The 14,626-nt window shown below is 39.9% G+C and overlaps 3 protein-coding genes across 5 annotated transcripts; all 3 read left to right on the top strand.

The window, feature by feature from the left end:
* The first annotated feature begins 490 nt into the window (after positions 1–490).
* lman2 (lectin, mannose-binding 2) lies at positions 491–4,408 on the top strand. Its single transcript, XM_030765622.1, has 8 exons — positions 491–686; positions 1,117–1,235; positions 1,382–1,499; positions 1,767–1,849; positions 2,913–3,074; positions 3,242–3,356; positions 3,450–3,569; positions 3,884–4,408. Exons 1-8 carry the CDS (start codon positions 491–493, stop codon positions 4,042–4,044), a joined length of 1,074 nt encoding a protein of 357 aa, XP_030621482.1. The 3' UTR covers positions 4,045–4,408.
* A 1,166-nt stretch (positions 4,409–5,574) lies between these two features.
* Positions 5,575–9,627, top strand: tmed9 (transmembrane p24 trafficking protein 9). 2 transcript variants are annotated; one of them, XM_030765065.1, is made up of 6 exons: positions 5,575–5,729; positions 6,479–6,579; positions 6,708–6,833; positions 7,157–7,303; positions 7,724–7,869; positions 8,637–9,627. In XM_030765065.1, the coding sequence occupies exons 1-6, from the start codon at positions 5,582–5,584 to the stop codon at positions 8,680–8,682; spliced, it is 714 nt and encodes a 237-aa protein (XP_030620925.1). In that variant the 5' UTR covers positions 5,575–5,581; the 3' UTR covers positions 8,683–9,627. The 2 variants fall into 2 exon arrangements, with proteins under 2 accessions (XP_030620925.1, XP_030620926.1); XM_030765066.1 differs by having other exon boundaries at positions 7,769–9,627.
* A 384-nt stretch (positions 9,628–10,011) lies between these two features.
* On the top strand, positions 10,012–14,091 carry b4galt7 (xylosylprotein beta 1,4-galactosyltransferase, polypeptide 7 (galactosyltransferase I)). Of its 2 annotated transcripts, XM_030766311.1 has the most exons (7): positions 10,012–10,527; positions 10,906–10,941; positions 11,544–11,873; positions 12,195–12,420; positions 12,509–12,592; positions 13,104–13,208; positions 13,433–14,091. In XM_030766311.1, the coding sequence occupies exons 1-7, from the start codon at positions 10,475–10,477 to the stop codon at positions 13,586–13,588; spliced, it is 990 nt and encodes a 329-aa protein (XP_030622171.1). In that variant the 5' UTR covers positions 10,012–10,474; the 3' UTR covers positions 13,589–14,091. The 2 variants fall into 2 exon arrangements, with proteins under 2 accessions (XP_030622171.1, XP_030622170.1); XM_030766310.1 differs by lacking the exon at positions 10,906–10,941.
* Positions 14,092–14,626: the final 535 nt, after the last annotated feature.

Consider the following 14,626-nt stretch of genomic DNA (forward strand, 5'->3'; position numbering starts at 1 on the left):
ATGGAACGTTGTCGGACAATTTACTTAAATGTTTGATACATAGATAGTACTGGTTTAAAAAAGGGCAGTCGTGTAAGATCTTTAAATATACTTTTTAAGGGAAAGGAAAGAAATCGGAGAAGACATACTGCTTCGACGTTGAAGTGGGAAATTTACACCTCTCTCTACACATAAAACATTCAGTGACTCGTAACTTCTTAGGATTCTGATGTGCTCGTCTTTGATTGGTTAAGTGGGCCAAGTTACAACGAAAACATTCCGTACTGAAACATTGTTTGCTCGTTGCCAAAAGTTGGTAATTTCATGTAGTTTATTATTTTCTGATTTAGGATTAATACTTTCACATACAAATTATTTAAGTGAATTTCAGTGTCTGGTCTTTAGCTGTTTTTGAGGTAATAAAGATTGAGATTCGGGAACCATCGTCACATATAGTGTTTCTTATCGGCTGGCAGGAAACAGGATCTTTGAGGAAGATTCCTTTGAAAAAATGGCACTAGACAGACACCCAACAGTTCTTCGCACTTGTTTAATAACAGAGATTGTGAACAAAATGAAGTGTTGTATTAGTTTCTGGACGTTCTTATTGTTGTGTCTCCTCCAATTTTCCGCGGTCACTTCAGACATAACAGACGGAAACGCTGAACACTTAAAACGAGAGCACTCACTCATAAAACCATATCAGGGTAAGTCGCTAATTTTAGCAAGTAAGCTAACTCAAGTCCTCTTGCTGTCAAACTATTCTACAAATAGAGTGCTAATTGTGGCAGTGTACTCTTTAATTCTGCTGTTTGTCAGGGTTTTGTATAGGTCGCTTAGTGGTTGATGTTTGTGTATGAAACTGTGTGACGAGTCATCCTAACTGACCATGGGTTAAATTACTTTTTGACATCATCATATAACTTTGTTTAGAAAACAGCGGTAGTATAAATAGAACTCATGTAGTCATAAAGGCCTCTCTCACTGTTAGGATTTTTAAACTGGCTTATGCCTCAGATACTCGACGTTTTGGCTTTTAGACAACATTTTCAACACAGTCCTCACTGCTTGGAATGTCAGTAAGCAGCGTCAAACGATGTTTCTCTGTACGAACTTTCGCGTAATTCGTTGACACAGGTGTTGGAACCGGTCAGTCAAGTCAGTGGGACTTTTGGGGTAGTACGTTAGTCACGAGCCAGTATGTGCGCCTCACTTCCGATGAGCGCAGCAAACAAGGCTCCATTTGGAACACAGTGGTGAGTATGTTTAAGATATATGCAAAATGAAAACAGTCTTGCAGTCATGAGTCAGCACCAGTGTATGTGCGTTGTCTCTTAGCTCTCATACATACACTCTCTCTCTCTCTCTCTCTCTCTCTCTCTCTCTCTTTCTCTTTGCCTAGCCCTGTTTTTTGAAAGACTGGGAGATGCATGTGCAGTTTAAAGTCCATGGGGCGGGAAAGAAGAATTTGCATGGGGATGGCTTTGCAATTTGGTATACGAAGGAGAGGCTGCATCCTGGTAATTGTGCAATCAAAATCAAACCTTCACCTAACACATCCTTTAGAGATAACAGAGAACCTAGCCTGGGCCATAGCATCCATTAGACACCCACGCAACACATGTTAATTTGAAGTTTTAATTTTAGGAAAGAAGTGCATTATTAAAGATCATGTTATAACACTGATTGTAAAACACTAACTGACTTATTTGAGCGTTCTAAGGCTTTCTCTTCATTTCCTCTGCGTTTCTGTATTGATTGGGAACCTTACCTCTGCTTTCATTCAGGGCCAGTCTTTGGAAACCAGGATCATTTTGTCGGCCTAGCTGTTTTTGTGGACACCTTTCGCAATGACCTTCATGGAATGGATGTAAGTGTGTTTTGACTGACAGGTGTTTATTTCTCTACAGGGCCAGCGTTTGGCAGCCTTCCTAACTTCCACGGTTTGGCCATATTTATAGACACTTACCCTAATGATGAAGCGTCTGATGTGAGTGAAAGAGAACCAGAGTGGCTTTTTTTCCTTTTTCAGTTAAACGTGGCTTTGCTTTTCTTTCTATCAAAAACAGCTTTTATATTTGTAGAGCTTTGTTTTTTTTTTTTGAACAATGAAGATATTTATGCAGTCCGCACATAACTCAGGAAATAAGATTTTGGCAAAAAAAGGATCTTTGAAATCCTTGCATTCCAGCATATCTGTTCCTCTGTTGTTCAGTCAAGTCTTGTTCAAAGTGCTTGCTTAACAGATTGATACTTTTAGGTGCATCTTCTTTTATTACATTATTACATTATAATAATGTGACGCTCCATCAGTTTCTGCATTTTCTATCAACATGTTCTCTCAGTGTTCCCTCATTAAGGCAATAAATAATAACGAGTCCGTGATATAAAATGCGCTTGGTTTACTCAGCTTTGCGGAAGCTGCTTGCTTATTTTCCTCAAGTCTGTGTTTTAAATGTCCCTTAAAATAGTCGTAATCCCATGATTTTCTTAAGACACGTGTGACGTCTGACTTAGCAGGGGTGGACAAATCGCTGTGGACAAGTGCCTCAGCCACTTGAGTAAACAGAGTCTAAATGTGACCACATAACGATGAGTGAAGCATTCTTTGGTCAGAGATTTAAATGTAACTTAATTTATTTTATTTTCATTGTTTCTATGTAAACGAGATTACAGAATTGGTATTTTGTTATTTAAATGTCATTATATTCAGTTGTTATTATACTCACAATGGATAAAATTCAGTCATTAACTGTTCATATATACATCTTCATATTTTGCCCTGGTTAGCATCCTCCATTTCATAAAGGCGTAAAAAGCATCAAACGGCATTAACAGAGCAGCATCTCAAAATGAAGGAAAACGGATTTTCAACTTGTGGAGATTTTTATATTTTGAGCCGTAACTATGTAACGTCCCTGTCATTTCATCAGCGTTCCTTCCCATACATCTCCGCAATGGTAAACAACGGCACGTTGCCGTACGACCACGGAAAAGACGGGCGCTCGACCGAACTGGGCGGCTGCTCCGTGGAGATCAGAAACAAGGATCACGACACCTACCTCGCCATCAGATACTCCAAAGGCAGACTCACGGTAAAACGCACGCACGCACGACGGTCCCCACTAGTTATTTTTAGTAAATTGTTTCGCCGAGGCTTTCTGCTCCGTTGCGTTCCCGGCATTCGTTTTGCTTCAGTGGGAGCTGAGTACAGCCATTTGAGTTTGTGCCGCTCATGTTATGTAACTCCTCATTTTTGCAGATTATGGTTGATGTGGATGACAAGAATGAGTGGAAGGAATGTATCGATATCGGAGGGGTCCGTCTGCCCACTGGGTATTATTTTGGGGCCTCTGCGGCCACAGGGGACCTCTCTGGTAAGAAAAGGCCTTTGAAAATGAATTTTGTCCTGACGCTTAAATCTTTTCACTCTTAAATTTGACCTTTCTCACATTGTGGCCTGTCTCCAGACAACCATGACATCATTTCCATGAAGATGTATCAGTTGATGGTGGAACACACTCCTGAAGAGGACAACGTGGACTGGACTAAGATTGAACCAAGCGTCAGTCTGCTCAGGTCACCCAAAGGTATTTCACAGGAGAGTGGTGGTGGTGCAGCCGCCAGTGCACAGAGAGGAAAAAAAAGTCAAATGAGGACATGAAAGAGCCATGAAATCATCTTCTGCAGTGATCAAATTACCTTTTCCTGTCATCAGGCGTGCACAATAACTGCAACAGCAATATATTTCTCATAGTCTAGATTTGTAGACTTTGCATTGCTTTGTCTCTTTATATGAATGATACATTGAATTATCAAATGAGCTGTCAAAGCGACTTATATCACATCAGTTGTAGTGGTACGGTCATGAACTTTCTCTTTCCCTCTCCGTCTCTCGGAACAGATAACATCGATGATCCAACAGGAAATTTCCGCAGTACTCCTCTCACTGGATGGAAAGTCTTTCTCCTGCTGCTCTGCGCTTTGCTTGGGATTGTTGTCTGTGCCGTCGTGGGAGCAGTGGTCTTTCAGAAGCGCCAGGAAAGAAATAAAAGATTTTACTAAAACAGAAACCCCCCCGCCCTCCAAAACAATTTTAAAGGACCGTGTAGAACATGGCTGCGAGACTTCAATGTGAATTTTTAAAGATTGTATAAATGTTTCTATTATCGAGGAGCTGAAAAGGAGAAAGTAACCTGAGATGTTTTCCAACATTCACAAAGCAGATGTGGTTTATGATGGCCGAGGATTATAAGTGGTCTTTTATTTTTTTTTCTTTCTTTCTTCTTCTTCTTCTTCTTTTTTTTTTTTTTGTGGTTAGGAAAGAATGTCATGATTTTTCTTAAGGTATCAAACTTTTAAAACACTGGTAAAGTTACGGCTTTCTGGATTGTTCATTTTAGGCATACCTGCATTAGCTATTTTTTCCCTTCAGAATTCTTTAAACGGACTAGTTTACATTGTAAATTACTTGATTGTTTTTATTTTTATTATTATTATTATTATTTTTCTGCATTGATCGAAAAAGACATCTGTTTTCAGCAGATTTCTTTTTTTCTTTTTTTAATTCTATCAGCTTTTTTTTTTTTAAAGTTCTATCAGCTCTGTCTCTCTGGCTGTGACATAATGAATAGAGAAATTAAAGTTGAAATTAAAATTCAATAGAAGTGACGACCACAGAAGATCGAGTGAATAAGAACTGAAGTCTTGGTGAAGTTTGGTGAAGATTTACAGCAGTATTTAAAAAAAACCAAATTTCCAAAGTCCATAATGGTGTCCACGCCATAACAGTGGTTGTTTGGCGTAATCTTCCACAGTCCAGGAAACTTTCCCGTTTTTCTGAGGCATACCAGTCACTGTGGGTGCTGGTTATGCGCAAGGAGGTAACAATGCACTGTAGTTCACATTCACGTAAAGTCTGTGTTCCAGCCGTTGTAATTTTGGTAAATTGTATGAAATAAAGCTGTAAGTTTGTGTTGGATACAACTTTTATTTAGAAATCAGTTTTGTTGTATTGCTTTATTTTCAAAAAATGCAGTTTTGCTTTGTTGCTCTTAAGTACAGGCAGACTTGATTTCAACTTTAAAGAAGCTTTTGTTAAAATCCCTATGTATTCGTAAAAGTGAAAAGAAATCAGATATGCTTCCAGTCCTCAGAATGAAGATCGTATTGAATTGCACTAAGGTACACAGTGGTTTGTCCCATCACAATACATTTCTTTAAGTCAGACTGAACGGCATGCTGATTGTTAAAGCACTGTTTTAGGTGAGCAAATAAAGAAGTTCTCCTAAGACAAATTCTGCTGTGTAGAACTAATTTCACGAGCACAGATTCATGTCCCATTGAAGGCTGAGTCAACGAATTTCAAATTCTTGAATCCATTTATCTAAGTAGAGGGTATGTCATACAAAACATATAAGTCACATATAAGCGGAGTCCATTATTGCTGGCTTGTAGTCTAGACATCCGAGCATGAAATTTGAAAAGTACTACATTACCCAGAGTTCTCACCTAACTATGTTGATTGGACAATTCCAAGCGGTAGTTTACGTGGCACTGATGGGCTCGCGCAGCTGCAGTTCTGTCCACCGGCAGTGACAAGATGGTGGCAATCAAGATGCATCTCACACTGTACACGGTTTTGCTTTTTAACTTCTTCAATAGTTTCGTCTCTGCATTGTACTTCCACATCGGGGAGACGGAAAAGAAATGTTTCATAGAAGAAATTCCGGACGAGACTATGATTATCGGTTGGTCTTTGCACAGTTATGAGTTTAAACGACCGATTTCGTGAAGTTGATCAATTTGGCTAGCTCTTTAGCGAAGCTAACTTAGCTTGTAACATTTGCGCGAGTTATCTTTGATTACCTCGTTGCTTCCCAGACTCTTAATAGTTTGATTGACTGAAGGTTGTGTTAGCATATGGCTCGTTTGCATGCTGATTTAATAATATATTAAATTGTTAGGGTCATTTTAATTGGCCTGTTCGATTGCCTTTCATAAGCGTGAACAGGTGACAGGCTATCCTAGTTTTCCAAGCACAAGTTAGGAGTGGTTGTCAAGATTTCATTGGACGTTGTCACGGCTAGGTGGTGAATTCATTTGCCAGAATTAGTCACATTAAATACAGATTTCGATTGTAACTGTGTGAATTGTTTTGTGCTACGATCGTTACTGCGCACGATGTTTGTTTGTAATTAACTGTTAGACATATTTAGTTTGACAATTTGTGTGAAGTAACTGAAAGAAAGAACAGTGATAACTTCGTGTATGAAGATGCTGTATGTGCTGATCCTTTCTGTGCAGCGTTTTATCAGTTGCACTGCATTATACACCGCTCTTAGCTACGCGTTGTGAGACCACATCCTTTTTTTTGCGACTGCATTGCTGCAACAAGAGGCAGAGAAGTAATATTCTTACATTTGCGCGTGTCAGATCACGTAAAAGCACTGTGGGCATCACAATGACGTGGCAATAATATTACTATTTTCTTCCTCAGGAAACTACAGGACACAGCTCTATGACAAACAGAGAGAAGAGTACCTTCCTGCCACACAGGGTCTCGGGATGTTTGTGGAAGTTAAAGATCCTGACGAGAAAGTAAGTTTTGAAAAACAACAACAACAGGTCCAAGACCCGGTGTAAAACTGAAATGTTTTGACTTATATTTTCAGTGTCACTGGTTAAACTTTTTTTCTCTCTCTCTCTCTCTTTTTTTTTTTTTAAAGATAATCCTGTCCCGTCAGTATGGGTCAGAGGGTAGATTCACCTTCACGTCCCATACACCAGGAGAGCACCAGATCTGTTTGCACTCTAACTCCTCCAAGTTTGCTCTCTTCGCCGGGGGAATGCTGGTTAGTCCAAACAGTCTATGTCGATATTTGTTTGCACCAAAGTTTACTCATTTAAAATTTAACGTTGCACACGCACAGCTTGCCTTCATGCAAGAGAAACGATGCCTGTGGCTAGAGCGCCTCCTTATGAAGGACAAACTTTGTAGTGGAAAATTGTCTGAAAAAAAATCTGTAAATGTGTGCTGGATTGTTCTTTTTCTTGTATTGAAAATAGTACAATTGGATTGATTTCTTATTTGTTTTTAATGTGTTTATTTATTTATTTGTGTTTTTATATAAGTGCTTATTTATTTTTTCATGCGCAATGTTTGTGTTTTCTACAGCGAGTTCACCTGGATATCCAAGTTGGGGAGCATGCAAATAACTACGCTGAAATTGCCGCCAAAGACAAGCTGACGGAGCTGCAGTTACGAGTGCGGCAGCTGGTGGAGCAAGTGGATCAGATTCAGAAGGAACAGAACTATCAGAGAGTGAGTGTTGTTTTATGCATGGCGGTCATCAGGTCTTTCTCCCTCACTGCTTTTTATAAGACACAACAGTAACTGTCATGTAGTATGTTGGAAAAATCGCATCGCTCACATTTCATGAGGGCGCATCTACCATCAGTGATTCGCTACCCCAGATTCAGTCTCTGTGCTCATAATACGTGATGCAGGGAAATAGATTTGAAGTTCGTGTCCGTTACTTGATCATAATTTCACCTCAGGATACCACCACTAGCACTGCAGAATATCCTGCGCTGCCCATACACAACATTCACATGTTCAGTTATCTGACTAGTGGTCACCTGAGCGCAGTCGTGTGTTAGAATTGTTCGTTTACAGATCCATACATTGCGGTGCTTTTCTGTGACATATTTTGTTTTGTTTTGTTTTTGTTGTTGTTCTCAGTATCGTGAGGAGCGCTTCCGACAGACCAGCGAAAGCACCAATCAGAGAGTGCTTTGGTGGTCCATCGTTCAGACGCTGATCCTCGTCGCCATTGGCTTCTGGCAGATGAGACATCTCAAGAGCTTCTTTGAGGCCAAAAAATTAGTGTAGGTTCAGATTTTTTGCGACATGTTTAGTTTATGCAGTACACTCTGCTCAGCACTCAGAAAGAACATGCGACATGCACCCCGACCGAGGTAAGCGACACGAGTCTGGAGGAGAACGCGTCTGGAGAAGAAACCGTCTTCAGTACACAGCCCCACAGTTCCCCTGTTTCACAATCTGCCCGGAAGTTTCTCTCACAACAGCCTTTCTTTCTTTCTTCCTTTCTTTTTTTTCCCCCCATCGACTGCCACATTCCGCTCCCTGATGATGCAATAAGTAATTTATGCCCCAGTTATATTTATAAAAAACGACAAGCTTTGTTCAGATCCATTTTGTTTGTCAGGAAAATGGTTCTAATCGAGATTTATGGAATGAAAATATTGTTGGATAAACCTTAGTTCCAGACAAACAATGTCACTTAGTGAAGTTTATAAACATTTGCCCAGCGCTTCACAGAGACAGCAGTTTAATTTCACCCCCATGCACTGGCTCTCCAGCCGCTGGATAATGTTCTGAACTAAAGAGTCATTATTAGAGAGATTAAAGAAATGATCATTTTTCCTCTTGCTCGAAGACTTATGTGTCTGTCACTAGAAAACTTGGATACTGGTTGCTTTGTTTAGTTACAGATATTTAAATTGTATGTGTGTGTGTGGTTGTTGTTTTTTTTTTTTCCTTGTAAAGAATGTGTATTCTTAAATTTAAATTACACTTTATTCATTGATATAAATGTGGCTCTCTTTTTTTTTGTTTTTTTTGTTTTTTGAAGTGTCGTTTATTTCATCGAAGGACAGATGCTGAAGACAGAGCTGTGATGAGGTCATACCCTTTGACCTTTCTGAATTTTGCTCTGTATTCTCTGCCATTTGTGATTGCTTCCCGTTGAGAAGGCCACTGTTTTCATCGAGTCTGTCATTTCCACCACAGATGTTAAATTTTTTTTTTCTTTTTTTAAACTTGAACGTATACCGCAACATTTATTTCAGAAAAATTGCTGATACATACTACTTTTTTGTTTGTTTGTTTTTTTGCAACTAGTTGATCGGACACATTTTCCCAAATGTTATGCAACTGGGGCAAAAGACACTGGTGTAAAAATGTCTAGAGATTTTAGATGCTGAACTCATGGGAGGGGGGGTGCACATGAGTCCAGCATCTAGGATCTAAGCTCTGTTGTTCTAAGGCTTGCGGCTTTTGTTTTGTCCTGTGCAAAACAACTCAGGTAGTTGGTGTGTCCGAGTAAACGTGGCTTAATTGGATACACGGCTGTCCAGAGGACAGAGGCTGGCGTGTGCTATGTATTTTGTTTTTAACGAGAAGAGAAAAAAAAAGACAGAAAAATGTTGCTTAAGGGAGATTACAATTGACTTCACAAGTAAAGAGATCAAATTTATCTTTTTAATTGGATACTGTTGTATCTTGCACAGTCACACCATCACTATCCCGTCTGTTTATCTTTTGAGTCATAAAACACTTTTTGCAGTACTACTTTGTATATGTTGCCATCAGAGTCACTCAAAATTTACACTTTAATATTTGCTTTGCTCCCTTTTACTTTTAACTTTTTTTTTTTTTTTAATTTGTTATGTTTGCAAAAGGTTTGTGTCGAAACGGGGATTTTCTTTTTTTGAAAACAAAATAAATCTTTCGGTGGAAGTTGATGGTTTAAAATATCTTGGGTGGGGGAATAGAAGATTTTATTAATGTGAAATTGTGTACATAATTGCACTCAAAAATAAAGTTTTGACTCCGTAGAATTGTTTATGTGTGTATGCAGATTTTCTTGTGGCACTGACTGAATATATTATGGCAAAAATTTGGATGTAACACTGCCATTTTTTAAATGCAGCATCAGAATACCATTTTATTTACTTACAATGTTTCCATTTCTTTTGATATGCAATAGGCTCAGACATCCCAAACTAAAACATTGTGTAGACAGAATCGACCGTGTACATTAAATCACACTGTTCCTATAGGAGAGCCATAGTCCGGGAACTTAAAGTCACGGGCAAATGTTTCTGGGGGAGAGGTTTACTAACGGGCTAGCAAAAGGAGCCACCGTGTTAGGTTTTTTTTTTTTTTTCATACGATGTATTGACATTACTTGCTTTGAAAGTGAAATACTTTCAGATGTACTTAGCGTTTCGTTGAAACAACCTAACAAGCATAATGAATCGTAGCACATCATCTTCCATGTAGCTGACCAGAACATGTTTGAATGGTACAACAGAATTTTCGGGGAACCGCTATAGCTACGTGTAAGATAAGATAGCCTTCGAGCTAGGAAAGTTAGAGTAAGAGCGTCGACAGTTCTTGTTAATCGGGTGTGTCAAAGCTTTAGATAACACAAAGACATAAACTGGTTGTTTGAATGGATATATTGAATTTTATCGTAAAAGAAAGGTCTGTTTCGACAATGTGGTTAAAACAATAGCAAAATCAGAGGAGACCAGCAACTACAGTCGTAGAGATGTGATTTCGCAATGAGGATGATATTAACGCCGGCTGTAATCAGAGATTAGCATGTGTATGATTGTTACTTGTATTCGAAGAAACCAATAACTACCTCATATTCATAAAACATTGCTACGAGAGGCTAGGAAGATGATGTACTCGTCACGACGAAAACCAGTTCTCTATTTTAAAGAGGATAGAAGGTAAGTCAAGAAGTTCGTTGTTCATGGAAATCTTTCAGCGTTTTTGTTTACTCTCTCATCATAGATAGAAAGTGATGTGGACCGTGTAACGTGTTGTCTTAGTATTGTAGTTTGCTAACAAGCTAACTTGCAGATGACAAGACCCCTAAAACGTAGCGTCACTCAATATTCTGTCTTCCTAGCAAAGCATAATCGCTTGCCCGTTAATCTCTTCGGATGCAAGTATCTACCAGACTAAATTATGTAGTTATCTCTTCATCTGTTATAAATGTATTATCCTGGGTACTAGTCACTGTGTTAAAACCTCGCATATGAAATATCGTAAGACATGAGTATGAGGATGATTATTGTTTCACGTATCTTGGGGCAACATCTCAGAAGCGACTCTGAAAAGCTGCATCGTCATGGAGACCAGTGAGTAGGGTTGCAGATGTAGCGTGTGGTTCATTCCCCCCTTCCCCGAGACAAATCGTTTTTAAGTTTGTTTCCCTGTTGTATGCAACTTAAAGACTGCATGGTATTTTACTGTTCGACCTGTCACTGCAAGTTTGTTCTTAACAACCAACACACTTTTATTTTGTTTTTTTGCTTGAATTTTATGTATTCATAGGATTGATTTTTGACTAATTGCTATACTGAAAATATCGCTACACTGGTATACTTAAAATGTAAGCTTTAAATAAGTTGTGGTGAACTCGGTTTAACCTGTGATTTACAAGGAGCTTTACAGGTATTGAGCCCTAGCTTGAAATCTGTGCCTTTGAAGAAAATCATTGTTAGATGACGTCTAAGTGCTAAATACCAGTCCTGATTTGCTGAAGAGAGACAGTCTGAATGGCCGTTTCTTGTCTTCTTCTTAGTGGAACTTAGTGGAAATGCAAATTTGCACGGGGAGTAAGCGCTAATGCATGTTTTTATTTTGTTTGTTTGTTTGTTTTTTGTTTTTGTTTTGCTTTGTTTTTTTGTATATCATAACTTGCCGTGGGCACTAAATTCTGTGCTGTAACTCCCTTTAGGTTTCTTACAGGGAAATGCACAGTCTACAAGCTTTTCGGCCTCTGCGTGGCGCTTGTCCTCGGATCTCTTCTCTGGTTACAGCTGAGCTGTTCTGGGGACATGAACCAGGTTGCCGTGGACACCCGCCTCCCTCGCCAGCCCTGTCCACAGGAGAGACAGTTTTCGGCCGTGGACGACCCTTCATGGGGCCCGCACAAAATGGCTGTGATTGTGCCCTTTAGAGAACGCTTCGAAGAGCTTCTCGTTTTTGTACCTTACATGCACACGTTCCTCAACAAGAAGAAAATACGACACAGGATACTAGTTGTTAATCAAGTGGATCATTATCGGTGGGTGACTTGTTGAATGACAGGCTCAGTGTTTTTTTTGCTGTTTGATTGACGATTCAAGGTTTAAAATAAATAAATAGGTAAACAAATACGTTAGAGAGATAGTTGTTGTTAAGGTTTATACAGGAGACAGATGTTGGTTTATGCACTGGGTGAGGGAAAAAAAAGAAACTCATATTGTTTGTCTTCCTTGCCTCACTGAAATTAAGGCTTTGAGACCAAGCTGGTACACGCCTTGAATCTGGCATATTTGTGCCTTGACGTGAATATTACCCCCCCCCCCCCCCTTCCTTGATTCATTGACTTTTTTTTTTTTTTCAGGTTCAACAGAGCATCACTAATTAACGTAGGGTTCCTGGAGAGCGGGAACGACACAGACTACATTGCTATGCATGATGTGGATTTGTTACCTCTGAATGAAGCTCTAGACTACGGATTCCCAGAGGAAGGCCCTTTCCACGTGGCCTCTCCAGAACTTCATCCGCTCTATCACTATAAGACATACGTTGGAGGAATCCTGCTTCTCACTAAGGAGCATTATAAAATGGTAAACCGCCTCAGACTCGGTGACACTGGATCTCCTGTTTTTAACTGTTCTTAATGTACAATCCAGTTACACTTTCTCCTCCTTCTAGTGCAACGGGATGTCCAATCGGTTCTGGGGCTGGGGCAGAGAGGACGATGAGTTCTTTAGGAGGCTGAGGACAGCTGGACTGCAGGTCAACACTGAACTTAAATGTGTGCTGGTTTTCAGCAAAAGTGCTGGATGGGTTATGTGATGATGCAATTTACAATTTACAATCTGGCATTTAGCAGACGCTTTTAAATCCAAAGCGACTTACAGTTAGTGCACCAGTCAGATTTAACTGCTTCATAAGCAAATGAATTATGGTTACAAGGGCTCAGTCAGAATTATAGAAACACCACATAGACGCATTTTTTATGAAGTCAGTGAGAATCGGGCCAAACTTTTGCTTTCGGGACAGCTGTAGTTTTTTTCTTGGAATACTGTTATGTGTGTTTTGAGTTGTTTCTAGTGTAACAGTACACCGCTCCTTTAAAATGAAAAGCCTTCAGTTCTCTGAGAGGTAAAGGAGATGCAAACTTCCTCTAATTGTTTGAATTTCCACAAAGGCCCACTGAGGTTAAGGTTTTCCGTTTGTTTGTTTTTTTTCAGAGAGTTTTTTAGAGATCTATTGATACTAATTGTTAAGTCTGACCTCTGTGCAGCTTTTCAGACCACAGGGGATAGAGACTGGATACAAAACCTTCAGACACATCCATGACCCTGCCTGGAGGAAGAGAGACCAGAAGAGGATAGCTGCACAGAAACAGGTATGCTAAGCAGCTGTTCTCACTGCACGTATATTACTGTTAGTAGTAGTACTACAGTTAGTAGTAATAATTAGCATTATTATTGCTATTGAGACTACAACACGGGACCTTTGTGATCTTTCATGTCCGTCAGTATGGAGGGAAAAACAGATTGAGAGGAGATGCTCCTGTTTAAAGGCAGTTTGCACAATGTGATCATACCTTTTGAATCTCTTCAACAACAGGAACAGTTCAAGGTGGACCCCGAAGGTGGCCTCACCAACTTACGGTACAAGATTGAGTCCAGACAGGAGCTGACTATCAGTGGTGCCCCTTTGACGGTCATCAACACTGCTCTGGAGTGTGACCTAAATGTCACGCCTTGGTGCCAGTTAAGCTAGCATGCCTCAGACACGTAGACGGTGCCAAGGCAGCGTGTGCTCTCCTGATGCTGAGCCAGGAAAGCCTCTCCTATTGGCTGGCACAGGCTCCTGGGGCGGGTCCTTCAGTCCCTCTAACCAAAAAGACTGTGATTGAAGGAAGGGGTCATGATGGAGCTTGTCTGCCTGCCTCGTTAAAGACACATTACAGTTTGACAGTGTTGTCTCTTGATATTCATTCAGTGAACTGCTGTAGAGAGCTGTCATTTCCCATAGACTGTCTATACAGTTTCAGGCAGTGCACTGAAATTGCATCCCAGATGTAGCTGATTACCTGCATCCTTTTAGGTTGAGATTTGCATTTTTTTTTCTTTTAAATGTTGAATTTAAATATTATGTCTTAGCAGTGGCCTTTGTTTTTTTTGGTTTTTCTTTTTGGTTGTATTTCTTTTTGCAGGAGTGTGGGTGGGGGTGTATTGTATTTCTCATGGTGCAATTTTAAGTACCTGAAAAACTTGTCTTAATTTGATCTCCAATTCAGAATGTCTGAATTTCTCCCAAAGGACAATGGAAAAATGCAGGACTGAGGAAGATGTTCTTATATACCTATGGCTACTGTCAGTGTATTTGCACAATTTAGTCAGTATTTATATAAAAAAAATGTCTCATGGAATTTGTTTGTGCAGTGTTTTTTTTTTCTTATAGATGTTTTTAGTCTCGTTTCATTTCCAAAAGTCAGAGTTCCCAATGTATCTTCCTGTCTCAGTCACAAGTTATGAATTCCTGTTTCAAACTCTTTCTGACTCCAACTATAGTTTATAGCAGTGGTTCTCAGCCCTGCTCCTGGGGGAGCCCTGCTCTGCGTCCCTTCTGTCTCTCCTTGCGCCGAAGACACCTGATTAGTGTGATGAACTTGCTCTTGATTAAATCAGGTGTGCTCTACCAATCAGAAGTTCCACTGATGAGTTCAGTCGGGCAGGCAGAACAGGGAAAGATGGAAAACGTGCAGGGCAGGGCTCTCCCCAGGAGCAGGATTGAGAAAGACTGGTTTATTGTACG

This window comes from Chanos chanos, chromosome 2 (genome assembly GCF_902362185.1).
Source record: "Chanos chanos chromosome 2, fChaCha1.1, whole genome shotgun sequence".
In the NCBI taxonomy this organism is placed as follows: domain Eukaryota; kingdom Metazoa; phylum Chordata; class Actinopteri; order Gonorynchiformes; family Chanidae; genus Chanos; species Chanos chanos.